This window comes from Lissotriton vulgaris, chromosome 2_1, assembly GCF_964263255.1.
Source record: "Lissotriton vulgaris chromosome 2_1, aLisVul1.2, whole genome shotgun sequence".
NCBI lineage: Eukaryota > Metazoa > Chordata > Amphibia > Caudata > Salamandridae > Lissotriton > Lissotriton vulgaris.
The window spans coordinates 214,079,747-214,107,095 of record NC_141687.1 but is presented as its reverse complement, the minus strand read 5'-3'; the positions used below and the strand labels follow the sequence as shown (position 1 = coordinate 214,107,095).

Below are 27,349 nucleotides of genomic sequence, written 5' to 3'. Positions count from 1 at the left end.
GAGTGGAGAGGGAGTGGAGAGGGAGTGGAGAGAGAGTAGAAAGAGGGTGGAGAGAGTAGATAGAGGGTGGAAAGAGAGTGAGACAGAGAGTGAGAGAGAGAGTGAGACAGAGTGAGAGAGAGAGTGAGAGAGTGGAGAGAGAGCGGGAGAGAGAGAGCGGAGAGAAAGAGAGAGTGGAGAGAAAGTAGAGAGAGAGTGTGAAGGGAGAGAGAGTGGAGAGAAAGTAGAGAGAGAGTGTGAAGGGAGAGAGAGTGGAGAGAGAGAGTGGGGAGAGAGTGGAGAGAGAGTGGAGGGAGACAGTGGAGGGAGATAGTGGAGAGAGAGTAGAGAGAGAGAAAGTGGAGAGAGAGACAGTGGAGAGAGAGTGGAGAGACAGTGGAGATGGAGTGGACAGAGTTGAGAGAGAGAATGGAGAGAGAGAGAGAGTTGAGAGAGAGAGAGACTGACTGACTGACTGACTCAGAGACTGAATACTGACTGACTGAGAGACTAACTGGCTAGGAAACTGACAGAGAGAGAGAGCAAGATTGGCTAACTAAGAGAGTGACTGACTGACTAACAGAGAGAGAGAGACTGATTGAGAGTGAGACTGACTGGCAGAGAGAGAGACTGACTGAGGTAGAGAGATACTGACTGACTGAGGTAGAGATATACTGACTGACAGAGAGAGAGACAGAGAGAGAGGCAGAGACTGACTGACAGAGAGATAGACTGATTGACTGCGAGAGAGACTGACTGACAGAGAGACTGACTGACTGAGAGAGACTGACAGAGAGAGAGAGAGAGACTGACTGAGAGGGGGACTGACAGGGAGAGAGAGAGAGAGAGAGACTGACTGAGGTAGAGAGAGAATGACTGACTGAGAGAGACTGACTGACTGGGAGAGAGAGAGACTGACTGGGAGAGAGCGAGACTGGCTGACAGAGAGAGAGACTAAGAGAGAGAGAGAGAAACTGGGAGACTTACTGGCTGAGAGAGAGACTGTCAGAGAGAGAGAGACTGACAGAGAGAGAGACTGACAGAGAGAGAGACTGACAGAGAGAGAGACTGACAGAGAGAGAGACTGACAGAGAGAGAGACTGACTGAGAGAGAGATTGACTGACAGAGACTGACAGAGAGAGAGACTGACTGACAGAGAGAACAGAAACTAAAGAGGGCCCATGGAGCTTTGTTTTCTTTTCTGTTGTCTCCATTTCTTGCTCTTTCCATAACACCTCAAGCAGTAAATAAGAGGCCGTCGAAAGTCCAAGGTTAGACACGCCTGTGATGTCACTGGGTGTGAAAGGGAGTGACATGTCGCTTTTGTCACTCATAACATTTTGGCGAATCGATGTCCATGAGGGTCCGGACCCCCACTTCCGGGGCCCCCACCTACGCTCCCTGCACAGGGCCACCATGAGCCTAGAGCCGGCCCTGCCGGCTCACACCATAGGGGTCTGATGTAAGCCGAGACAATGCTGTCTAAATGTTGTGGAACGTTACTGATTTGTGGCTAAAGATACTCTCGATGGCATAAAATGAGCCCTCACGGGCTTGCAGGACGTCCTCAGCAGGTGGAGGCCTCGGCTGAAGGGGTCAGGCAGTCCCCAGCAGCGGGTGCTTCGGTGGTGCCCTGGGGTCTGTGGGTGCAGCACATACTCCCCTAGCAGCAGCAAGGCGACGCGCTGCCAGAGACCGGGAGCAGTGTGGGCGCGATCCTGGGATGAAATAACATATTGCCCCTCACCTGCACGATCACAAGTTGTAGAGTAGACTGCAACAACACCGGGCCCTGATTGGAGGGAACGGAGAGCAGTAATCAATGTTAATGTCAATTTGATTGGTATTTGTAGAGCGCAAACTGTTGCCCGAAGGTGTCCTGGCGATGTGTGAAGGCCTTCTGCGGACTAAAGGTGTGTGGGAATATAACCAGATCCGTTAGAAAACAGCCATGTTTTCAGTGCTTTCCTGAAGGCCAAAAGATGGGTCTCCTTTCCCAAGGATGGTGAACGAGCTTTCCACGACTTGGCCGCATTAGCTATAAACCGTCTGCCCGCCAGAAGTGGCGTTTTTCAAGTGAGTCGGAGCGGAGCCTGCCAGCCCCTGGAGAGAGGGCGCCGCATTGCACGTCCGAGAGGCGAGGCAGAGAGGCTTTCACTCGAGTTCACCTCCAAACAAAGAGGAGGAGAGAACTGGAGGAGGGCTGGTGGATGTAGAGGGAGAGCTTGGTGAGGGTGCGAGAGAAAAAGGTGACTCGTGGGTAAGCCGGGTAGGGTTCACAGTAGCGCCCTAAACTGCCTCAGAGTCACAGGGAATGACGTTTATAGTCTTCATGCTGCACACAGATTCCTGCCGTGGGTCTGGTAACACCCTGATCTGCTGTACTGAGAGGGGATATTGCCGCCTGCCTGTTGAACACGCAGCTCTGTAGTCTGTACCGTGTAAGTCACCAAGACAAGCCGTATCACCAGGAGGGACGCCTATGATCTGCATTTTGCACAGAGATCTCTGTGGCCGGTACAGAAAGTCCCAACCTGTCCAATTTGGGGTTCCATCTGTGATATGCATATTGCACCAGGATCTCTGTAGTAGCTACAATAATCCTTAAACTGTTTTAAAGAGCTTGAAGCCCGAGAGCAGCAAGTTTCATGCAGATATCTGCAGCAAGTACAGTAACCTCGCAAGCTGTTTTATGAAGTGTGAAGCTTATCGCATCAATGTTATAACATATCTTTGTAGCAGGTGCCGTAACCCCTTTGAGTTGTCTCATGAGTGGTGGGGCGTGTCGTCTGCACATTGCACACAGACATGTGCAGCAGGTACAGTACCCGCACCAAAAATGGTGGAACTTGCCACTGAAAATGCAGAAGTGATCTTTCTGACCCGAGCTGCTCAAGGCCAGGGGCCGTACTTGGCAACTGCCTCCATTTGATAATACACTCAACGTGCATGGAAACCACAGTGTTCCTTTGTGAGCGGATGCCATCTTTCCCAGAGAAAAATACTGGCCAGCAGTACACCTGTAAACATTAATGCAACGGCCAGGTCATAATTCTTGCGTAGAATTGTCCATTAAATCGTTTGTATTCATTCTTTAATGTAGCTTTTCTGTCTTGGCTTATTTTAATTATCAGCAAAATAGGTCACACTTCTGCTAGTAGAGGCTAAGACCGGATTTCCCCCTTTCCCTTTGAAAAAATTCGACCCACAGCTAAAAAATGGACCTAATCACTCTGGGAGCTATTCTGTAAACAAGGCGTGGGCGGCCGCTGTAAACAATGAGCTACTCCATTGTCTTCAGTAGAGCTCTCAACGTTGTACGGTTATAATTGAAATTATATAGTCATGTTGTTTTAATTGGATTGCTCTTTAGAATGCTGCAGCTGGGGAGTAAATAAAAGGTTTATGCATAATGCAAGCCTCCTGTTTTGACTTAAAATTAAGCCTCAAAACTGCTGCCATTTGAGGAAGTTTGTAACTTGATTGTGCTTAGTTTGAAGTTACATTGAGAACACTTTAACCACAGATATCTTATTCCATTCTCTAGGACACTCATAGGCTTTACAAGCAGAAACTGGACGAGGTCAACAAGTTGCAGGGCAGCTGTGTGAGCTCCATTTTGCGCCAGAAGAAAAAACTAAAAGCACTGTCGGACAGTCTTAAAAAGTAAGTTGCATTAGACTAAGCACTACTTTGAAGCGTAAAGAGTGATGGTGAGGAGAGGGGAATTTGCAGTCAAGAGAGTAAGGGCTGCAGAACAGAAACACGGAATCACCAGGGGAAAGAGCAAAATGGACTCTGACGTGTGGCCACAAATTCTTCCGAAAAGGTACATAGAGGTCCAGAGAGTGCGATGTGCTCCTAGCCAACCGAGAAATAGGCCAATGCTCTGTAGCCTTGCACAGAAATCTGACTACTAATAGAGCAAGAAGTAGAGCCTCAAACATCTGACATTCAGAAGGCTTTGGGCAAATAGGCAAAACTAGCCTACTAAGAAGGGGGTACCCAATATCACACCACACCACTATAAGGGACATTTGGGGTCACTTACACCATACTATGGGTTGGGTACAGTACTATCAAATACATACTGAGGAACATGGGGCGGAAGGAACTTCACTCTACCGTTCCACCATATTTGGGCCAAAGGGAGCTACCACTTAGATGCGGGTGAGAGTCTGGGGCCCACACTACCACCTTGATCTACTTTTAGCCTCAGAGGAGCATATATCCTGGAAATGTAGCTGTAATTGAAGCCAATAATCCCATACATGAGTAAGGAGGTGTAATTTCTGCAGCAGCAGTCCAGAAGTCTTTTGATCTAATAATTACACCCCTCCTTTATCTAGGGTAAGAGGTTTTTGTTTGAGGAGATGTAAAAAGTTGTGACACCGGTCTGCTAGGCCAGTAGCTGTATTGACTCTTTGAGACAACCACAATTCTAATCTGGTCTAAAATGCATGCTACTAGTGCTGCCTCCTTTCTCAGTTGGGTATGATTATTCATCCGCCATTCTCTGCTAATCATTTTGAATTTGGCAATCTTATAATGTAGGAATTCCATGCCACTTGACCTGGTGATCCGGAATGGTATTCAGACTTGAGGTGCGCCGGTCAGACGCCTTTGTTTGGTACCGTAATGCAATTCAGAGCTATTTGCTTGCATTAACAGGATGCTATATACTAAAGTTTGCCAACTAAAGAGTTTATATTCATTGAGCAAAGGCCTTGTTCCTGTTGATTCAGGATTGGTTCCTGAATCGGTGACCGCTTCCCTCTATATCCAAGAATCATGATCCAGGGTACATGTCTTGGTGCCTGTGTCCATTTATGTCCATGTTTCAGTGTACCAACATTATATCTGGTTTCATAGTAGTTGGTGTTGTCATTGTGTCAATTTTGCGCCATTCTGGACCCTGTATTTAAATCTTTGATTAATCTACGTGTCTGTTCCCATTTTTCATTTCTCAGTGTTTGTTCCTGACTCCATGTTCCAGAGATCATGCGCCAATGTGTCCCTAGCCCGAGTGTCCTGGTACAAACATCCTTGTCCGGTGCCTGCGTACATATATATTAGTCCTTGCATCTCTATCCTTCTCCTGATAAAACAAGCATTGGCATAGCCAATAGGTCTCGCCTTTGGGACCTTATAAGTGTTTAGCCATGCAACAGTTACTGTTTTGTATCAGTAAGGATATTGTGCTGCATAACTAAATACTTATAAGGTCCCAATGGCGAGACCTATTGGCTATGCCAGTTCTTGTTGTAAGATTGAAGCCAAGTAGCATGAAGCTTCGGCCCCAATCTTTGAACAAAGCGTGTCCATCCGTTGCTTCGAAAGAAAACTACACACAGTTGTGAGGCGTGATTATCCTGCTCCGAGCACTCAGCTTTATTAAAACTGTGTATTTTGATCATTAGTGAAGCAGTGTCCCTGTGTATATTTGATGCGATTGACAATGGGCCTGTCATAACAATGTTGCTGTCAAAGCGTTGTTTCTGCGCTTGTCTGCACAATGTCCCCTTCTACAACACAACCCTGATGAGGCTCCGCCCTTGCAACTTCAGTCTTGGAGTGCTTCACTGTGGTGGGAGGCCTGCAAAAATGAAATGCATAACAATTGAACAAGGTCAGTAACCGTGCATCAGTGCAGATGTTAGGTGAAGACAAACGCACTTTCCTCTGTTCTATGAACGTCCTATGCACACGCAGCATGCGCTGCACTGATAGTGCGCACTGTGTGTAAGGTGGTATAGAAATTAAGAACTGTATCTGAGGGGCACTGCAGCCAGAACCCACAACCCCCTGCGATGCTTATTTTCATTACTCACAATTTCACCATCCGCTCGCCCTGCAGCAGCAGGGTCCAGTTGAAGGCGGATAGGTCGCTGCTCTTCTGCTCTGTGACTGCAGCAGAGAAGCCGTAGAGCCAGGGCTGCCCTCAGCGCCAGGGTGACGGTGAGAGACCTGTGTGGCATTGCAGCGAGATGGGCTGAGCACGGGATCACCGGGAGCCTCTCAACTATCGCCCGTGTCCCCGCTGCTGCTGCCTGCCATGTTGAGAGAGGTACTGTAGAGCACGGAAGACGTGCAGTGCCAGGAAGTGGATCGGCAGTGCCACTGCTGCTTTGCTAAGGTGGACCGTGAGAGATTGCAGGCGCCAAGCCACAGCTGTCAAAGTCACTCTAAGCACTTCCTGCTGCAGGGCCGAAGCTTCGGGCATTTGCAAAGACGTGCATGCTTAGCTGCAGGGTGAGGGCGGGGTGCAGCTGGCTGTATCTCAATCTCCCCTCTGACTGCCCATAGATACTCAGAAACCTCGGGATGCAGTAGTCAAGGTTACTCGGTAACTGTTACAACACACAACCAGCGTCCTGGAAGATACTGGCACGTGCCACTCAGTCTGTAATGGCACAGTTTATTCCCTCCACTATGTAGGACTGCCAATGGCAGATGTTTGGGGGAAAGCTTGGGTGCGATATCACAGCAATAATACACCCGCATTGAGGACTTGGTTTTTTTTCCACAGAAAACTGTAAACAAGCACGAGCACCATATGGTCCCTGCGCGCCTGTAGATGCTGAGGGTGGAGGAGTGGGGGGAATGCGTCCGAGAGCACACAGTGTTTCCCTTGCGGGAGCGAGCAGGGGCACCATCCAAAGCTCGCTCCTTCAAGGGAATCGGCAAACGTGCATGCGTTGCTATTGAAAGCAATGAAACGGTGCAAGTTTTTCGCCGAAAAAGAGAATCGATTACAAGAGGTCCCCTTGTACAGCGCATGCGCGCTTCGTAGGCAAGATCGAAAAAAGTGTCTGCGTTACTTGCCAGGTGTGACTGTCTCAATGTCAGTGTCACTTTGTCTGAGTGTCAGTGCAAATTTCCAAGTGTCAGTATCAAAATGTGATCGTGACACTGCTGCATGTCACCATGTCAAGTGCAGTGTGATAGTGTGTGTTGTGTGTCCTTGCCTCACAATGTCTATGGCCTGGCGCATGTGTAAGTTTCCCGTGCCTGTGTCCCAGGTTCGTATTGCACTGCATTTTTTAGGTATTTGTATAGCTCAAACAAAGCTTTATGAACCGTGGAGCAATGTACAAGTGGGCACCTGCATGGGGGAAGAGGGACACCGTCCCAGTGGGGTGGGTGGGGAGCAAATAGGATCCGTAGCTAGTTATGGCCGGCGGGTCGGGGCCTCGGTGGTCAGGAGTGATGGTGAAGAGGTTGCTCATGAGGTGGATTTTGAGTTCGTTTCTTAATTCGAAGAGAGATCTGCCATGCTGATGAGGGGGTTGTTGTTTTTATGGAACCAGTGTCTATGTCCAGGCTGAAGATTATTGTGCATAGGATGGATCTGTGCAGACCTCCACATGCAACTGGTAGCTGCTTTGTTTAGGAGAGTTCACTTTTAATGAATTAGTTACTGTGGTTTAAAACGATGTGAACTAATATAGAACCTCCGCTTCAAAGTACATTTATCAGGAAATAACGATGAAGCCATCATGGTAGACCATGTTGAACAGTCTTAAGTCCGTGTTTTCCCTCCCCAGTAGCACAGCCTCTTTATCATCCTTCAGATTTGCTGACTTCCTTCCATCGCACTTTTTTAGTAAACGTTTTCTTTTGTTTCGTTCCAGCACGCCACCGTAGTGCTTGTGTGCATCTTCACTCCCCTTCTCCTTCACTCATATCCCCCCACTCTCAGTTTTGTTCTCCCCAACCTTCTTTACGGTGTTGAAGCACATGACGGAGTCAGTCTGTGGGCTCCGACATTATCCCGCTAATGTGAAACACTTTGTAGTTTACAAGAGATGGTAACATCTGCCATGACCTAGGAATGCAGCCTGCTGCTTGCTGTGTATCAATAGCTGCCAAGGTTTCAGATTGCGATGTGTGACATTTTCATAATTTTAGTGTAATAATGAGTGACATTTCAAAGACTATGAGTGACACTTTCTCACAAGCAAAATCAAGCAATGAAGATGAAGGAAATATTAGAAATTACTTCCTACTGAGCAACAAAAGGCTCTAATTGTATCTTAAAATTGCTTCAAGGCACCAGAAATTGAAGGACACTAATGGGACACAGACTGCATGAGAGCAGTGCTTAGCAACAGAAGACAGGCCCTATAGGTGCTCAGAACATAATCTCAGCCCCACCATGCAGCTTATGCAAAATTGGTAGTGAGTACGCCAGGTTGACTGGTGATGGCAGTTGGTCAGAGCAATTGCCGCTGCAGGAAGTTACAGGATGGTATTTAACTGTGTGAGGGAGAGCCCTGTGATTAGTTTATGTCTCTCCCTGCCCAGAGAAAATGGATCTCATCAGCCAGTTAACTCATTTTCTGTAGTTTCCGTAAATTGTTTAAGTTAGGGGGTGGGTGCTCTGGTTTCTGGATGGTATGGGCATAGCAGACAGGTTTTCAGTTTGCCCATGTGTGTCATTTATAGGCTTTTAGGGTATTTATGAGTAACATTTCACTGGTTTATGTTTGACACTTTGTAACGAATTAAAGAAAGCTATCCATAGTTTTTTTCTTGCAATTTTACTTTTTTCATAACAAATTCTTATAACCAGCCCTTCTCATAACCCATTGCCTGCAGTGCAAAGTAAGAACCCGTTTGACAAAAGCTTCACCAATATTCCTTCTCCTTTACAGGCCCAAAATATGTTAACTATCTTGATAGCTGCAGAAGTAGTTACTATTTTAAAGCAGTGCCACTCATTAAGACAAAGTCATGAGATAACTCAATTCCGATAATAAAGTCATTAGACAAAGAACGAAATATATATTACGCTAACAAATGCACACTACTGCTCTTTGGGACATAGGGTGACCAACCGTCCGTAAATTTCACGGGCAGTCCGTAATTTCGGTCATCTGTCCATTGTCCATGAAGGATTTTTTAACGGACGCCATTTATCCGTAATTTTAACCGGGCACCGGTCACACCTCCCTAAAGCCCGCACAGCTTCCACCCACCTCCCTTCTTGACTTGACGCATTCAGGGCTGTTTGCACCTGAATAGATGCACCCTGCTCTTGAAGCTGCAGTCCCCACCCCTCACACCTCCAGCCCTTGATGAGCTGTTAAGAGGTGCTTGAAGGTGACTGAGAGGGAGGGGGTGCAGCTTCAGGAGCAGGGGGCATTTATTCAGATGCAAACAGCCCTGAATGTGTCATGTCTCTGCAGGGCCGGACTGGGAACCAGAACCGGCCCTGGCAAAGTGCTCGGCCGGCCCCCCTCTCCCCCTCTGGGAGGAGAGGGGAGGGGGGGAGAGGTGCGACCGCGCTCTGCGACAGGGCCGGTTTTCGGCCGTTTTTGTTACAGGGCCGTTTTTGCAGCATAACGGCCCTGTAACAAAAACGGCCCCAGGGGCCCAAAACCGGCCCCCAACCATGCGGCCCACCGGGGAATTTCCCGGTGCCCTCAACGGCCAGTCCGGGCCTGTGTCTCTGCAATTTGTGTGAGACATTCCCTTTCTGCCCAGGGCCCCAAACATCCTACAACCAGTCTGGATTACACCGAGGCAGCACGTGGTTCTCTTCACAGCACACAGCTTAATTACTGTCACTAAATTGTAAACAAACCTCGATTCTTCAAACATGAAGTCTTTAATGTAATAAAATAAAGAAATGGCACAAATCGCACCAAAACTGATTAACAAAGTATGGAGGACAATCGGTTAAATCGGTTCTCTTGGATTATCTCCTTTAAGTACTGTACATCACAGTGGGGGCTGGTAAAAGTAACACTTTGGAAAGAGAGACTGACTTCTCATTGTCTTGTCCAGGAGGGGGTGAGGAGCCCTACCCCACCCTGGAAGAGACAAAGATGATACTAGAATACCGCATGCCCACCCCTGTGCCCACCCTGGTGGATCCTGGTCCCCCTCCTGCCCACCCTGCCCCCAGTGATGGCTCTTGTCACTCGCCCCCCCACCTGTAGTGGATCCTGTCTCTGCCCTGGGTGGCTTCTGTCCCAGTCCAGGAATGGCTTCTGCAGCTCAAAAAGGCTCAGCTCAAAATTAATATGAAAAGGTGGGCGAGTGAGCAAGTGAAGGGATGGGTGGATGGCTGGATGAATTAGTGAAAGGGTGAATGGATGAATAAATATTGAATAGATGGATAATAAAAGAGGATGGATGGATTGATGAGTGAGTGGTGGAAGGATGGGAGGGAGAAAGGGTAAATAGCTGGATGTATGGGTGGAAGGGTAGCTGGATGGGTAAAAGGGTGGATGGATGAGTGAAAGGGTGAATGAGTAAAAAGGTGGATGAGTGGGTGGGTGGATGGATGAGTGAAATGATGGATGGATTGATGAATTGATAAGTGCAAGGGTGAATGGATGGACAGATGAGTGAAAGGGTGGATGTGAGGATGGGTGAGTGAAAGGGATGGTAGATGGACTAAAGGATGAATAGATGAGTGAAGGAGTGAAAGGATAAATGGATGAGTGATAGGGTCAATGGATGGATTCATGAGTGGATGAGTAGATGGATGGGTGGAAGGATGGATGGAAGGAAGGACTGCTAAGTGAAAGGGACGATGGAGAGAGAAAGGGAGGAAGATGAATGACTGAAAGGGTGAATGGGTGGATGGATGAGTAAGTGAAAGGATGGCTGGATGGGTGAAAGGGTAAATGGCTGGATGGATGAGTGAATGGATGGGTAGAAGAGTGGATGGATGAGTGTACAGATGGCTAGGGTGAAAGGGTGGATGGATGGATAAAGGATGGATGAGTGAAAGGATAGATGGAAGGATACATGATGGATAGGTTTGCAAATGGTTGAATATGTTTGGATATGGCTGGGCTTACTCATAGAGGTAGTGTGGCTCACTGGTTAGAGGCGGCAGACCCGAGAGCAGAGGACGGCCCGGGACCAGGGTTCGATTCCCGACGCGGCAGGTTTCTGGACCAGGGTCAGCGGACTCGATAATTCTCTCGCCTCGGTGCCCACTCTGATCAGCGATCACACTCGGCAACTCTGGGCATTAGCTTGCCTCATCCTCACTAACGGCCCCACCAGACCGCCGGGGATGCTTGGTCTCACCCTGGAGATACCCATTAAGGGACCATCTCTCAGGGAAGCCAGGAAGGGTTTCGCAGCGGTCGAAGCGCCTTGGGACCCTACGGGTAAGTAGTGCGCTATATAAATGCCTATACATTTACATACATTTACATATACTATTGCGCGACCTCTGATGTGTCTGTAAAACATATCCAATTGTCCTGAAGTTTTGTCCTGAATTTCGACCTCCTGTCCTGAATTTGTGTCCTGAATTTTGACCCTTTGTCCTGAATTTTTACACTCACCGTCCTGAATTTGCACCAATGCCAGTTGGTCACCCTATTGGGACATGATTTTTTTTTTTTACTAACCTCCTTATTATTGCGGTCCCAGGATGGCAGCTGTTCCAGTGTTTTGCTGCTGACGAGGTACAGAGGGGCCTCACAGCTCCTTGGGTGTGAATTGAAGAGCGAGCAGAGACACAGTCATTATGTTGTTTAGGGGCGGGGGAGGTCAGGAGCACGAGAGCCGTTTAAAAGATATGCCCTCGCCTGACTTCCCTGTGGTGCCCGCCACGACGAAAGCAAAGTCATCTAGATCCGTACCCGCTTTGCTACACAGCGGCTGCGAGGCACTACAGCACCAATGTATGTGAGCAGATACGAGTAGGCCCAGGTGCCGGCACGCTCGGAAACCAATTTAAACACTTTGGGCCAAGTGAGAATTTCCTTGCACCCCGGCCCAGACAAGAGGCAGGCTGGTTCGGACTACCTGATAGTTCCGACACGCTTATGCTGCAGACTCAGGATTCACGTTGTTGCGGAGGACGGGGGCTCGGCTGATCTCAGGAATTGTTTTTTTTTTTATTTACCACTCTTGACAGGCTGCTCTTCTACGCAGAATTACCTTAAACATAGTACGATTAACAAATAAAGCCTGAGTAACTCAGTGAGTGTCCTGGGTCACTCTCGGCTCCCCGCCGGTCTGGGCAGGCAAGTAGTTGTGTGAAGGTGGCACGCCCGGGGATATTGCAGCGCTGCGCACCACAGAACCAAGACAGTCAGCACTGTGCACATGGCGAGGACTGACTCAGATGAAGTCCCCGCCGTTCTACCTTACTTGCTCTTCCTCCAGACGGGACGGACAGTGAGTAGTGCGTCACATCCGGATTATAATCCATGTGACACAGTGACTGACGGCCAATAGTATCCACTGCTGAGAGGGCAGGCCCCGCTCCCCCATCGGTAATTGGCAACCGTGAGTGTGTAAACCGCGCGGCGCTGCTCGGCAGATTTGTTACACTGTAGCGCTCTCAGCCACTCCAGGGCTGAGAGAGCAGATCATGGCTCAGTCTTTAACTATTTATGAACTCGCCTCAGCAAGCAGCTGCTGGCAGCACGTTTTTCGGAGCAGCAGAGTTAGGGCACAGGTGACGCCGGTGGCGCGCACTTGTGAGTGGCTGGCAAAATGCGTGACAATGCATTTCAGTGCGGTGATGCAGAACACCGTACTGAAATGCGTGAGCGTCACACCTGTTGCGTGATGCTCTTCCTGTCCACAGAAAGAAGCCAGCGGCACACCACGTGCTCCGTATTCCTAGAAAGTGATCAGATGAGCTCAGCCGACATGCGGCTGCAGTGTCACACCCATCACAATATGGAAGACACGTTAGGAAATGCCTCTGGCGTCTTTTGTGTTTTTAGGTGAAAAGCAGGCTTTTTTGTTCTATTCACGTTATATTTGCTGTTTACCTCCTTGAAGGGTAATAAAAGTTTGCTGCAAGAAGGGCCAGAACAGAAAGATGCGCAGACCAGATTTGAGAATGATGATATTACTTGTTTCCTTGTGTTTTCTGTCGACGTCTTACTGCTTCGATACATTATTTCTGTGTCTTTAGGGCTTTAGCTGGATACTGAACGGCTTTTTCAGGGACCCTGTCCCCTTCTTCCCCTCGCTCAGGGAGAGCCCATATTTGTATTGAACATGAAGCAGTAATACCTGTTTACTTGAGGGTGTAGTAAAATCAGATACACCATCCTAATCTCCTTCTAGAAAGTGAAAGATGACTTTAGCATTAATTCTTTGGACATCAGTAAGTCTTTTGCAATATATCACAGCCCAGCATTCGTGTATGATATCCCCCTGTTCCTCCAGTCTTTAATTGGTACAGCCTAGGGTAGAGACTATTTTAACTTACATATTTTAGCTGCTAGATAAGTGTGTTCTCCCATCACACCCTGTTGTGACGTCCAACTCCGCACAATTGATCCACGCGCAGACCTTATCCTGTTGGAGACGGAAAGAGAACCTATCTACTCAGAAAACCCAACGGAGGATAGCACAGTGATTCAATTCAATATTCATTATTCGGTTATTAAGACAGAATAACCATAAAAGTACATATAAAAACACAATTTTAAAAATGCAATTTTAAAAATACATAACATCATCCAATCCACTAAAAGGTCTGTTCGACTCAGTTTAGGTTACAATTGATTTACTTGATTTAAAAACATTCTTTAAAAATGAGGAAATAAATACAATTGTTAAGATATTGTCCAATTTCTGTAGAGCTAAAAAGGCAGGGCGACAGCGATTAATTTCCATTATTTTCAATAGTGGAACTACCCATTTGTGACGTGGCATAGTATAAAATTTGCAAAAGAAGAGAATATGCATGTCAGTCTGCTCTGACTGATCGTCACAAGGGCACATAGGCAAATTTTTGGACCAATCATTCGTTACTGGAAAACTAAGTAATCTAAACAGTAAATTAAATCGGAAACGAATTAATAAAAACCTTTCATGGTCACTCATTTGCAATCTTATATATGGTTGAAATTTTTCCTAAAGTTACAATCTGAGCATGGGCTACCACAGACACTTTCTTCATTTCAATCATTGATCTGTGATCATGTAGATAAAGCATACATTTTTCTTTCAAAGCCTTCCTTGAGATATTACGTAGAGCGGACGGGCCGGAGAAGTAATTCCCCATACCCAGGTCAGTGAGGAATTTCCTCACGTAACACAGCCACTTTACTTTATTGCTCTTTTCTAAACTGACCACATTATTCAAGATCAAACGATTTAGCCCACACTCGTAGGACATCCAAATTCTGTGCCATAATAATATTGGAGCGATCTTTATGATATCCTCTAGGTATGGTTATCCAAGTTCTACATGGCAGATGTATGTTGAGACACTTTTAGGTACTCCTAGAAGATATTTCATAAAGCAATTTTCGATCGTCTGTAAAGATGTTACATTTGCATAGCCCCATAGACCTGCGCCATATGTCACTATTGCCACACAAGTGGCTTTATACCCAGTCAACATTTCTCCAATGGGTTTTCTCCCTATTTTTTGCCTAAAATTTTTCAGATCCATAATGGATTTACAGTACAAAAGTGTTCTGGTATTGATTGTGGTATTCCATAGGCCCGTCTGATCAAACAAAACTCCTAAATAGGAAAAAGTTGCAGTAAAATCGACTGGGGAAGAGCCAATAACAATCGCCTTTTTCTTTCTATGCGCACCCGAACCACAGGTCATGGTGAAAGTCTTTGTACAATTTATCCTTAAATCCAGCCCAGTCATAAAATCCGCAAAGGACGTGACTAGCTTCTGCAACGCCATAGGAGTTCTAGCCATCAAGACGGTATCGTCGGCGTACAACAGTGCAGGAATTGGTCTTACCCCCACCATCGGCACGTCCCTACATTCCTTCAGAAGAGTGTTCTCCACATCATTGATATAGAGTGAAAAGAGGGACAGGGCCAAAACACAGCCTGGCGTACTCCCCTGGCAATGCCAAAGGAGCCAGTACACTCGCCATTTTTCCCGTGCCCGACTCTGGCGGTTGCGGCAGAATAGAGTTCACGCAGAAAGTTAATGATTGAGGGCTCTACCCCCAATTTCGTCATCACCAGCCAAAGTTTACTATGCGACACACAGTCGAATGCAGTACTTAAATCCACAAAAGTTAAAAACATCCGACCGGCCTTGGTTTTTGTGTATTTTTCTGTTAAAATGTACAAATTTAGACATTGTTCAATTGTGCCGAGCCCTTTTCTAAAACCATACTGTAAATCGCTGATAATCTTTTTTTCGTCTGCCCAACATTGCAATCTGTTTAAAACCACCCGCCCAAGAATTTCAATAGTAGAGTTCAGGAGTGATCTAGGACAATAACATTGACAGTTTGTCCTGCCTCCTTTTTTGCATATGGGGACTATCAATGATTTGTACCAGGAGGGCAGTAAGCCATGTTTAAATAAATAAATCGTAAATCATACGTTCTTATATAGCGCCTTTCATTGTAAGGTCTCAAGGCGCTTGCTTTGGGAACCCGTCCTGGCCTTTCCCTGAGAGATTACCCGTACTGGGCATTACAAAGGTGAAGACCAGGCATCCCATCGCGGTGGGGCCGTAGTGGAGATTAAGCAAGCTATTGCCCAGAGTTGCAGAGTGTGAACCCACAATTCGAGTAGGCACCGAGGCGAGAATTATCGAGTCCGTGGACATTTTGAGCTCAAGGCCCTGCCGCGTCAGGGATTGAACCCTGGTCCCGGGTCTGACCTCTGCATCAGGGACTGCCTCCTCTAACCGGTGAGCCACACTTCTCCTTTAAGTGTGGCATTAAAAAGTTGTGTTAAAATCGGCGCCCAAAGGTCTGTGTTATTTTTAAATAGGTCTACAGGGACCCCATCCGGCCCCGGTGCCTTACCCCCCAAACTTGCATTGATGCTGGAAGTTACTTCTATGACAGAAATATCAAGGGCTGAGTTACTCATTGAATATAAAGAGTGCCCAGCTAAATCTATCTCTGCAGCATTATCCTCTTGCAACTCAGCAGAATATAATTGTGAAAAATGATTTACCCACTCCCTCCCGGGTATCGCTATTTCAATTTTTGCTGTGCTATTATGTTGCAGGAACGGGGCATTAACAACTTTCCAAAATGCTAGAGAATCTTTAGTCAAAGAAGCTTCACACAATGAATCCCATGCTTCCTTTTTTAAGGCCTCTTGTCTTCTTTTCTGTGCCTGCTTATAAGAATTTCTGCAGGCTCGGATTAAGGAGCAAACCTTTACTGTAGCGTGTAGGGCACGTTTCAATTGTGAGTAGGCCTTAGTACAGGCCGTGTCAAACCATCCCTGTTTTACTTTTTTAATGCCTTTAAGTTCAACCAATAACAAGTTCTCGATTTGCTTAGTGATAATTAAGACATTTTTAATAATGTCAGGGTTGGTGGTATTTATATCTGTACAGGCATAAATTTGAGGGATAGTACTCTTAATAAGTTTGTGTAGGAAATCGTCAGGGACGATTTTTGTCCATTTTAAAGAGTATCCATTTTTCCTGTCCATAGAAATGTTTTCTACACGCGTTTCGGGTATGGCTTTTCTATGTGTAGCTTTTACTCTGGCTTTTAAGACTAGACTAAGGGGGAAATGGTCACTCAGTGAATTATCAAGTGTGTTGTATTTCTGGATCATTTCCCCGTGTCTTGCAGTCATGATTATAAAGTCGATTGTTGTATTTGCTCCTCTACCATTAAAAGTGGGGAGAAATAGGATCTTGTGACCAATCAGCCTATTAACAAAGCCCATATCATAGCCAAAAATAACTTCATTTATGTATTCCCCACATTTGGTGTGCTCAAAGTGACTAAAGCTAATGTCCTTCCTAACAACACTCCGCAATTTCCTCTCTCTCCTCTACTACACAGAGGACAATTAAAATCCCCATACCATATAACACAGACTTCTCTTTTATGTTCTTCCAGTATGGATTTAATGTTGCTTCCCAAAGATTTAAAAATATTGTCTACATCTTCATCTGGAACATTATTATAAAAATTCACCAAAACTAAAGAAAAGTCACTATCAATTGTAAACCTTATAATCTGATAATAAATATTATTACGAACCATTTCTACTTTAGCGCAATCCCACATGTTTGAGACATAGGTGCACCAACCTCCTTTAGCCCTACCACGAGCAGAGCTAATGGCTGGCGTACAATAAGTCCTAAAGCCATTTAAGTGGACAGGGACCATGGTCCAAGTTTCTTGAAAACTCACAACATCATACTTATTTACAAGATTTACCCAGTTTTCATTTTCCAATTTGGAACTTATCCCTGCAATGTTCCCACTTAAAAAGGACCATGATTCCTTATTTTGTATTTTATCCGAGACGTTTGTACTAATAGTAGGTTCCGCAAGAGACCCAATAGGTGATCTCTCGTTTGGGGAACTTACATTCTTCGGACCCTGTACTATGCGATTATAGGCTATTGCACAAACCTTACCCTTATCATTATCGTTGATCATGGGTATACCACGGTCGTCGAGTGCTGACTTTTGACCAGGGTTTTTTTTACTCGTTTAGGGTGCAATATCCCTTAAATCGTTCGCAAGTCAGTCGATATCCTCTAGGCCCTGCAGTATACAATAACGATTGGAAGTAGGTAAATTGTACTCAAATTTATTTTGTGCCCCTAATTCCCATTGTTGCCATGATTTGGATAAGTTCGCTGTGAGATTCATAGTTGGATAGAAATAGGTCAGGTCCATGGTTTGGATTTCTCTGTTCCTTCTCTCGTTATTCCAACCAAGAATGAATCTCACAGCGCGCCTATCTCTAAAATGAATGATTATGCAATCCCCAGGGACATTTTTGTGCCTATGCCCTATCCAGCCTACCCTGCGAAAATGTATAATTTCAGCCTGTACATACCCAGGTAGTGGCCTGTTGGCATTTAGCCAAAATACTACCTTATTCTTTAGCTCAAAGTGGGATTCCTCCCTTTCATTTTTTAACTCTGGCCCCCCCGTTAATATCACAGTATAGGGCAGGGACAGAGGTGGAAGATCAATACGCGGATAGCTTGTCCTCCCAAAATTGCTTTTATTCTTTTCTAAATCACTATTACTGGGGCCCCTAATCTGCTCATTGCCTAACCGTACCTTTTCCGGCTCCCTCGTAGACCCATTCTATTGGTATTTTTTTGAGCCTGTGCTCTGTTACTTTGATGCAGACTATGCTGCCCCGAATGGTTAGCCTCCTTTGTCTCTGATACAGTTGTTTTAGCGTTTGGCCTTAAGACACTGCTAGTAGCACTTGAGGGCAAACTAGGATTGCGTGATTACACTTTTCCATGCAAGTCGAATTGTTTCAGAACCTCAGAGTTAGCTATAATCATATTTTCTAAGCTGCCTAGTTTAGCAGTAAGGGTCTTAATTCTTTCTAACACTGGTAGGATGAGAGATTTCATTAATTGCTCCATATGTGTCATAAGGCCCTCATAATTTGTACATATTTTTTCTGACTGGGCGCTATTTCTCTCTTTATTTTGTAAAGTATTAGCCTCTATTGGTTGGTCTGAACTCCTAAAACCCTCTTGCCTAGCTGAGGTTTGAACCTTTCTTCTTCGACTACCTTTACTTTTCCCCCTTACTCCAGAGACAGGCTGCTTGCCTCTGCTGCATGCTTGTCTACGTTAAGTTTTATGCCCTCTAGTTTTTTTGGGGGGGGGACTCTCATTTTTCCCTTTACTTGTTGATTCAGCATCAGTGTTAGGATTAGAGTGGGGATCCAACCCCTCCACAGTATCAGAAACATTAATAATGGGCGAGGGGTCCTCATTTGGCGATAGCGGTTGCAAATTTGGTGTCCGTGATAGCCTGGTAGCTGGGAGTGAATGCTCAGTGGTAGCCTTTTGCTGTAACCCCACGTCACAACCTCTGTCTAACCCTGGAAAATCAGCATATGAGTCCATAAGCATGGAGTCATATGCTGTAGTTATGGATGTATTTATTTGTTGAATTGCAAGGCACATATTTGGTGGCAGAGAGAGACGTCTCTCAGTGTTCTTAATTGCTGTCACAACAACCCCTATCGTTCTCTGAAGCATTCTGTCTATTGCGGTCAGGGTAGGAAGTGGTGTAGTCGTTTGTGCTTTCTGCTTCGATTTAGACCGGGTATGCATTGGTGTACTTTTACCCATATTTTAATTAATAACTACTGACCATACCAGACCTGCGGTTTCGTTTTTATCAGCAAAGCCAATACCCAATAAGGACTATGCACCTAGTACACGGATAGGAGGGGTAACCCGTCCCGTCCTACCCCGTACAATAGCCGATAGTCAGAGTTGGAACAGTAATGTCTTACTTCATGTATCCCACGAGTCAAATATCAGATGTCAGGGGGGTGGCCCTGCCCTGCCTCCTCCTGCCCCGGACGGCCACAGTCGGCCAGCCTTTTGCCCGGGCTTAGCCCGGTGTCGCCCGCGCGCATCCCGCAACGCGGAGGGAGCCGCGGGGCTTTAGCGCCTCCGGGCGCGGAAGTGGGCGTCTGTGGGCGGTGAATCCCGCCGAGGATTCTGGGGATTGTAGTCCCCCGCTCTGCGGCTGCTTGATGGCTGTTTGCGGCGGCGAGGGGGAACAACAACCACAGGCAGCATGCGCTCACAGCACGGGTTTGAGGGCATCGTCGTGATCCTGGCAGCCAAAAGGGGTCCAAAGTTCAAATTGCAGCGATACTCGCGGTCTCCCGCTTCACCGAGGGAGCCGCGGTGTTTTAGCACCTCCGGGCTCGGAAGTGGGCGTGTCTGGGGGTTGTAGTCCCCCCGCTCTGCGGCCGCTTGATGGCTGTAGCGGCGGCGGGGGGGAACAACAACCACAGGCAGCATGCGCTCACAGCGCAGGTTTGAGAGCAGCGTCGTGATCCTGGCAGCCAAAAGGGGTCCAAAGTTCAAATTGCAGCGATACTCGGTCTCTACTAGATAAGTGTGTTCTCCCATCACACCCTGTTGTGACGCCAACTCCGCACAATTGATCCACGCCCAGACCATATCCTGTTGGAGACGGAAAGAGAACCTATCTACTCAGAATACCCAATGGAGGATAGCACAGTGATTTTAGGGTGATGCATACCAGCCACTAAAATCAAATCCAGAGTTACGCAGAAGGCAAAAGCTACTCTGAGAACAAGCATGCCAGGAATGTCAGATGTGGTACCGGAACTGAAGAAGGAAGTTGGGGAGTTTCCTTGAAAAGAAGCAAAGATTTGTTTTCCCAAAGGGACACCATCATTACTCTCCACATCATGGACAAACTATCTAAAATATATCACAATTAAAGTACCTCTTGGCCAATCCCTAATCACCATGCACTTGCATTTCCAGACTTTTCAAAATTCCTTGTTCACTCCAGAACCCAGTGATGTCGCCAGGGGGCCATGGGCCTTGCAAGCAATGGCTCCACCCGTAGTCCAGTATTAAGGCAAAAAAAGCCTTGTGGCAATGTACATGTTGCACTGATGCCCCTGACAAAATTAATGCAAGTGATTAAACATTCGGGAACCTTGAAACATCCAACTGGAACACTCAGCAGGAAATTGAGCAACTAACCCAAAAACAGGATTCACATGTTAATATAGTTTGGAAGACCTCACACAAAGGACCCTGTTGCCAAAGAAGTATTATAGTGCCTATGCTGCAATATGGACTTTTATAAACTAGACAATTGAAGCGATCATTTAGATATAAGCATTAATGCAAGGATAAGCATAAATGTATTTTTGAGTCCTATCTGCAGTTTAGGTTTTGAAGGGATCATTTAGATATAAGCATAAATGCAAGGATAATTATAAATGTATTTTTGAGAAAATTATGTAGTCTAAGTTTTGATTGCACAGCTATCAAACAGACCCTTTCCTTACCATATACATGGACTGGATTTTGGGGTCCGCCCCTTTCAGCCATTGGTTTTCTTTGACCAACCTCCGTCAGACGTTGGATTGTGACTTTTTTCAGTTATGCCTTGGGTCAGCCCGGTGAAGTATTTATTTACCACCTAATGCTAGTTATTGTTTGGGTGTCCTGCTGCCTCTACTCACGTGCTTGCATTGAAGTGCCTGGAAGCCTTCTTAGAACTATTTCCTGCTCAGTTCACTGCTGCTGTTCCTCCAATTTGACTTGCTTCACTTCCTCCTGCCTCTCCTTCCACTATAACTCTTTGGCCCCCTGGGAACTATCCCTCTTGTATCACTCTATCGCTAGTCCCTTTTTCCCCTGTGGGCTTCTCATTCACCTCCACTGCCAGGCTCGCATAACTCACTCCCGCCGCCTTCTCCTCTACTTGTCCCGTTCCCCTGCCCAACAGCCTCTTGTATCTGCTTCTGTGTGTTACTTGCTTCCCCCGCCTGCCTTTCCCACGTAGAGGCTTCTTAAAAATTTTGCTCCAACTGGGCATTTGTTCACAGAATAAAAAGGGAGGCAAAACTGAAGGCTCCTTTTCCTTTAATACTGTTCTTTTATTGGGTTTTGCTTTTTGCCAAATGACCTCTTTTGGATACTGCCAGAACCTTACAGTGGGTGTAGATCCAGCCCATTGCTTAATATTGGTTGGCTTTCTTGCCACACTTATTTGCTTTCTTCTCACTCAGACTCTTGTCTTCCTCTGCTTGTGTTTGTCCTTCCTCTGGGGCGTATCATCTCTACTATCCTTCTGAATGTATGGCCACTTCTTGCATGCAGGGAACTGCTTTTTCTTGAAGCCCTCCATGAGAGTTCATGTCTCTTCTTGCTTCCTCTTGTGTGCCAGCTCCCAGATAGGTCTGTGTTGCTCCCTCCACCCTTCCACCCCAGCTCATCCATTTTTTCCTCCACCCAGGCTTCCCACTCCCACACTGACATCTCTGCGACTCACCCTAACCCCTCCTTTCTGGAAATCATTTCTTATCAATTTGTTTGTCCGGGGCCTAAGAGCTGCCATTTGATGCTGGTCTGGTCCGATTTAAAAACCAAAAAACCTATTTCAATTTGGATTTAATGTTCCAAGTGGTGTCTCCGAATGTTAAATAAAATGGTGCCTGCATCGTTCTCTTTGCTCACCATACGTGTTGGCGCATGCATGTAGATATGTCATTACACATACATGTATATTGACACAGCTGCAAGCAACGTAATGACGTGCTCTCTACCATGCTCGTGTTTTTATTTCCTTGGTTTTTTGTTTGCTGATATTCCACAGAATCAACAAAAACATTTCTCTTTGACGATCCAGCACTTCAACAGCAAAAAGCATTGGCATAGCCAGTAGTCAAAAAGGCGAGACCCATTGGATTTGCCAATGCTTGTTTTCAATATGTCAGAGTATCAGCATTTGTGTTGTAAGAGAGGAGTTTCGGGGGTATGGTTTTAGCTGTTTAAATGTCCCTTTTGAATAATTATTGTAAATGTATTGATTCATTCTATACTAATATTTTCAAGCTTAATGTAGTTATTTAATTGTAAAATGTTGACTAAAATGTTTAGCATTGAGCGTTAAGGTTGTTACAAATCGCAATTGTGTATGACAATTTTTGGGGTATGTCTGTTTCTGGTTTGGTTTTCTATTATGGAACATAGAATGAGTGTGTTTGTTGTGAAGGAATTCATGATGGCAGTGGGAAGATAACTTTATACAAGGTGATGTGCAGTATATTTAAGATGGAAGTGTCACCATTTAGCATGAGAGGAATAGAGACTGTTCATTTGCCATTATTCTACAGGTGATTGGTGTGATGATTGTGGTGTGTGCTGATTTTAAAAGGAATTCAGAATTTTGTTCGTTTTGATAAAAAATGTTGGTCAGTGGCTTGGAGGGGATGATATTTCTGGGTCTTCGATCGGATTCAGAAACCGTTTGACAGCCATCAGTTACACTTTGCCCCTGTTTCTTTCTGTAACTGATTGTTTAAATCGAAGCTCCTCCCTCCCGGCTCCTTACTTAAGCGGACCATAGGGGACCTCAGCTTGTGACCGCTCAGCTCTCCTCAGGGCTTGGTCGCTCCACCCTCTGCTGCCGCTCCTGCCTGCCTTGCCTTGCCTTGCCGCCTCCTGCCTGCAGTTTCCCTCGAGCGCCGCCCGCAGCTCCTGGGATCCCCGCTGCCCGCAGACCCTTGGATTTCCCGCCGCTGCCTCCCTGCGGCCCCGCCCCCCTCCGACTCCATTCGCCGCCCGCTCCCGCCACCCAGCTGCTCCTCCCTCCCGGCTCCTTACTTATGACGCCCCCTGAGCGACCGCACAGTGGACGTGCGCAGCGGGAACACCGATTGAGCGCCGAAGGTGCGCCAAAGGTAAGCCCATCGGCGCCCGTCCGCACCTGGACCGCGTCCTGTGCCAGGACCCCTGGCTCCCGCCGAAGCAAGACGACCCGACGGACCTACGACGCCGCAACACTCAACGCACTCAACACTGGCCGGAACCCTGCCTGCTACCAAGCTACCCCGAGACGCACCCACGGACCCTTCGCCTGCCAAGCCTGCCGTTTCTCCTGCTACCGGACCTGCACGGCCCCCGCCAAGCCCTGCACCAGTAGCAACCACCTGAAGTGCATCCTGCTCAACACCCGCTCCATCCACAGGCACGCCGTGGAACTCTGGGACCTGCTCGACATGACAGCACCGGACGTCGCCTTCCTCACCGAAACCTGGATGAACGCCTCCTCAGCGCCCGACATCGCCATAGCCATCCCGGACGGATACAAGATCACCCGGAAGGACCGCGTCAACCAGACGGGAGGAGGCATCGCCATCGTACACAAGAACACCATCCGCATCTCAACTAACTCCGACGAAACCTTCACCGCCGCCGAACACCTGCACTTCCAGATATACACTGACCCCAAGACCACCCTCCGCGGCACCCTCATCTACAGACCACCAGGACCACGCACACAATTCAGCAAAGACATCGCAGACTTCATCAGCCCGCACGCCCTTCCCTCTGCCAACTACATCCTCCTAGGAGACCTCAACTTTCACCTGGAGAACAACAACGACAGAAACACCACCGCCCAGCTGGACAACCTCGCCAACCTCGGACTCAAGCAACTAGTGAACACCCCCACCCACTACGCCGGCCACACTCTTGACCCAGTCTTCTCATCCAACAAGCACATCTCCGAAGCAGGTCTGAAACCTCTTCGTCGATCAAGAGGGACGTAAAGGTATTAACGAACTTCCCCAGTTCTTTTATGAAGGGCTCTCCAAAGAGGCCGCCCTGGGCCACAGCCCCCGCCTCAGAAGAGGCCAGATCCCCCAGCTTAGGATCTAATTTAATTAAGAGGGATCTCCTCCGCTCTGTCGACAGAGCGCAGTTCGCACCGGACTCCACTGAACTCCACTGGACCGACCACAGCTGCGTCCACTTCAGCTTCAAAAAAACTACGATCGACCACCACCCGCAACAGGTCCCCCGCCGATGCTGGAGCAAGATCACCGCCGAGCAGCTCACCGCCTCCCTCAGCCAGAACACTCCCACCAGCACAACGGACCCCAACGAAGCAGCCAGAAACCTCACCAAGTGGCTGACCACCTGCGTCGATGACCTCGCACCACTAAAGAACCCTCCCAGCAGACACGGCAGCAAGAAAACCCCCTGGTTCACCGACGTACTCAAGGAATCCAAGAAGAACTGCCGCACCCTCGAGAAAGCCTGGCGGCTCAACCACACCACAGACAACAGGACCGCCCTCAAGCACGCCATCCGCAAACACCATCAGCTGATCCGCGCCACCAAGAAGACGGCACTCAAAGAACGACTGGACAACAACACCCACGACCGCAAGGAACTCTTCAGCATCGTCAAAGAGTTCTCCAACCTCAGCGCCGGAAACAACAACATCACTCGCTCGCAAGACCTCTGCAACTCACTCGCCTCGTTCTTCCACCGCAAGATCGCCGACGTACACAACAGCTTTGACGCACAGACCACGCACCCTACCTCCGAACCAACGCCCGCCACCACCACCCTCTGCAACTGGACCCCGATCAGCACCGAAGACACCACCCGCACGATGAACTCCATCCACTCCGGATCACCAACCGACCCGTGCCCACACCACGTCTTCAACAAAGCCGACGCCACCATCGCACCCCATCTCCGAGACACCATAAACTCCTCCTTCCACACAGCCACCTTCCCGGAGAGCTAGAAGCACGCCGAGCTGATCGCCCTCCTGAAGAAACCAACGGCGGACCCCACCGACCTCAAGAACTACGTCCCATCTCGCTCCTTCCTTTTCCAGCGAAAGTCATCGAGAAGACCGTCAACAAACAGCTGGCCGCCTTCCTCGAGACGAACGGATACCTCGACCCCTCACAGTCTGGGTTTCGGGCCAACCACAGCACCGAGACCGCCCTGATCGCAGCCACTGACGACATCAGAACCCTGATCGACAACGGGGAAACAGCGGCCCTCATCCTCCTGGACCTCTCTGCGGCATTCGACACCGTCTGCCACCGAACTCTAGTGAAGCGCCTCAGCAACATCAGAATTCGAGAAAAAGCGCTGGAATGGATCATCTCCTTCCTCACCGGAAGAACCCAGAGAGTCCGCCTCCCTCCGTTCAGATCCGAGGCCACCGAAGTCATCTGCGGCGTACCACAAGGATCCTCACTCAGCCCAACCCTCTTCAACGTCCACATGAGCCCCCTCGCAGCCATCGCACTCCAGCACAACCTTAACATCATCTCCTATGCCGACGACACCCAGCTCATCCTCTCCCTCACCAGCGACCCCACCACCGCCAGAGCCAACCTACACGAAGGGATGAAAAACGTCGCCGACTGGATGAGGAACAGCCGCCTTAAACTGAACTCGGACAAGACGGAAGTCCTTATCTTGGGATCATCACCCTCCGCCTGGGACGACTCCTGGTGGCCCCCGGCCCTGGGCACCGCTCCCAAACCGACGGACCACGCACGCAACCTGGGCTTCATCCTGGACTCCTCCCTGTCAATGACCAGACAAGTCAACGCCGTCTCATCCTCGTGCTACAAAACCCTGCGCATGCTCCGCAAGATCTTCAGGTGGATCCCTACGGAAACCAGGAAGACCGTCACCCAGGCACTCGTCACCAGCCGACTGGACTACAGGAACACCCTCTACGCCGGAACCACAGCGAAACTTCAAAAAAGACTCCAACGCATCCAGAACGCCTCCGCCCGACTCATCCTCGACATCCCCGACACAGCCACATCACTGGACACCTGAGAGACCTGCACTGGCTCCCCGTCATTAAGAGAATCACGTTCAGACTCCTCACCCACGCACACAAGGCTCTCCACGACCTGAGCCCCAAGTACCTCAACGACCGCATGACCTTCTACACGCCCACCCGCCAGCTACGATCGACCGGCCACGCACTCGCCACCGTACCACGCATCCGCAGAGCCACCGCCGGAGGAAGATCCTTCTCCTACCTGGCAGCCAAGACGTGGAACTCACTCCCCACCCACCTTTGGCGAACCCAAGACCATCTCGCCTTCAGGAAGCAGCTCAAGACCTGGCTGTTCGAGCAGTAACTTTCCCCTCCCTCAGCGCCTTGAGCCCCTCCCGGGTGAGTAGTGCGCTATACAAATTACGTGATTGATTGATTGAAGCAACCCACTTTAAAACTATCAGTAGCTTGAGCGTTTTGAGCACTTCTTGAATGGAGTCTGTTGATGTTGCACAAGAGCTTTTGTTGCTTGTTGGTGATTCTTTTGGTTCATTCAGCTCTTGTGTGCCACTAGCAGCGGTAGGCTTTGACTTGATGGTTCTCTGTTCTGTGGTGCATCTGGTCCATGCTTGAATGTGGTGTGCATTTTGAATGGCCATTAAGGTGGCTAATAGTTTTGAAAGAGAATCGAAATTTGCCTAGCAGTGTAACGGTAAGTTTCAATTCTATTAAGGACACTGAGGCGAGGGTTATGCTTTTGTACCTTCTCCGCTGTTTTATTCACAAAAGTCACAGCAGCCAAAAAATATATACAAATAACAGCCCTATCCCAGAACAAGGGTATGGGCAAACAAATGAGAAATTTTTGTCCATCAACTACAACTCCCATGGATATCATCAGGTAGTCCTCAACATAGTCCTTTCTCAGTATCCACTGCGGCTAGATAGGACGTCCCCTTCATGACCACTTCCTCTTTCTTCGCGCGAGGCACGCTATGTTCTATTTGGTCCTGCTTGGCGCCATCATTACCTATAAAAGATATCACAGCGTCAGCAGTGAAAGGGAAAATCCAGCAATGTACCATAAGCAAAAAACGCACTATGCACAGCTGTCACAACCACAGATCTGGAAAACCTAAGTACTTACTGTCGTACGGGTGGGAAAAAAACTCCCCAGGAAGTCCGGGAGGGATAATCCTCGCCTCCGTGTCCTTAATAGAATTGAAACTTACCGTTGCACTGCTAGGCAAATTTCGATTCTATGTCAGGACCGGAGGCTTCAGATTATGCTAGTTCAAAGCTTACTCACCACCAAATGAGCAATATCAATCACCGGTTTGAAATAAAACCTTTTAAA

The 27,349-nt window shown here is 47.8% G+C and overlaps 1 protein-coding gene across 1 annotated transcript in view; it reads left to right on the top strand.

Annotated features, from left to right (window-relative positions):
• TMEM120A (transmembrane protein 120A) overlaps positions 1 to 27,349 on the top strand; it is a 157,538-nt gene that overhangs the window by 31,744 nt on the left and 98,445 nt on the right. Inside the window, exon 2 of the mRNA XM_086954768.1 lies at positions 3,528 to 3,646. Within this exon, the coding sequence (XP_086810894.1) occupies positions 3,528 to 3,646 (119 nt within the window). The remainder of the gene's footprint in view (positions 1 to 3,527; positions 3,647 to 27,349) is intronic.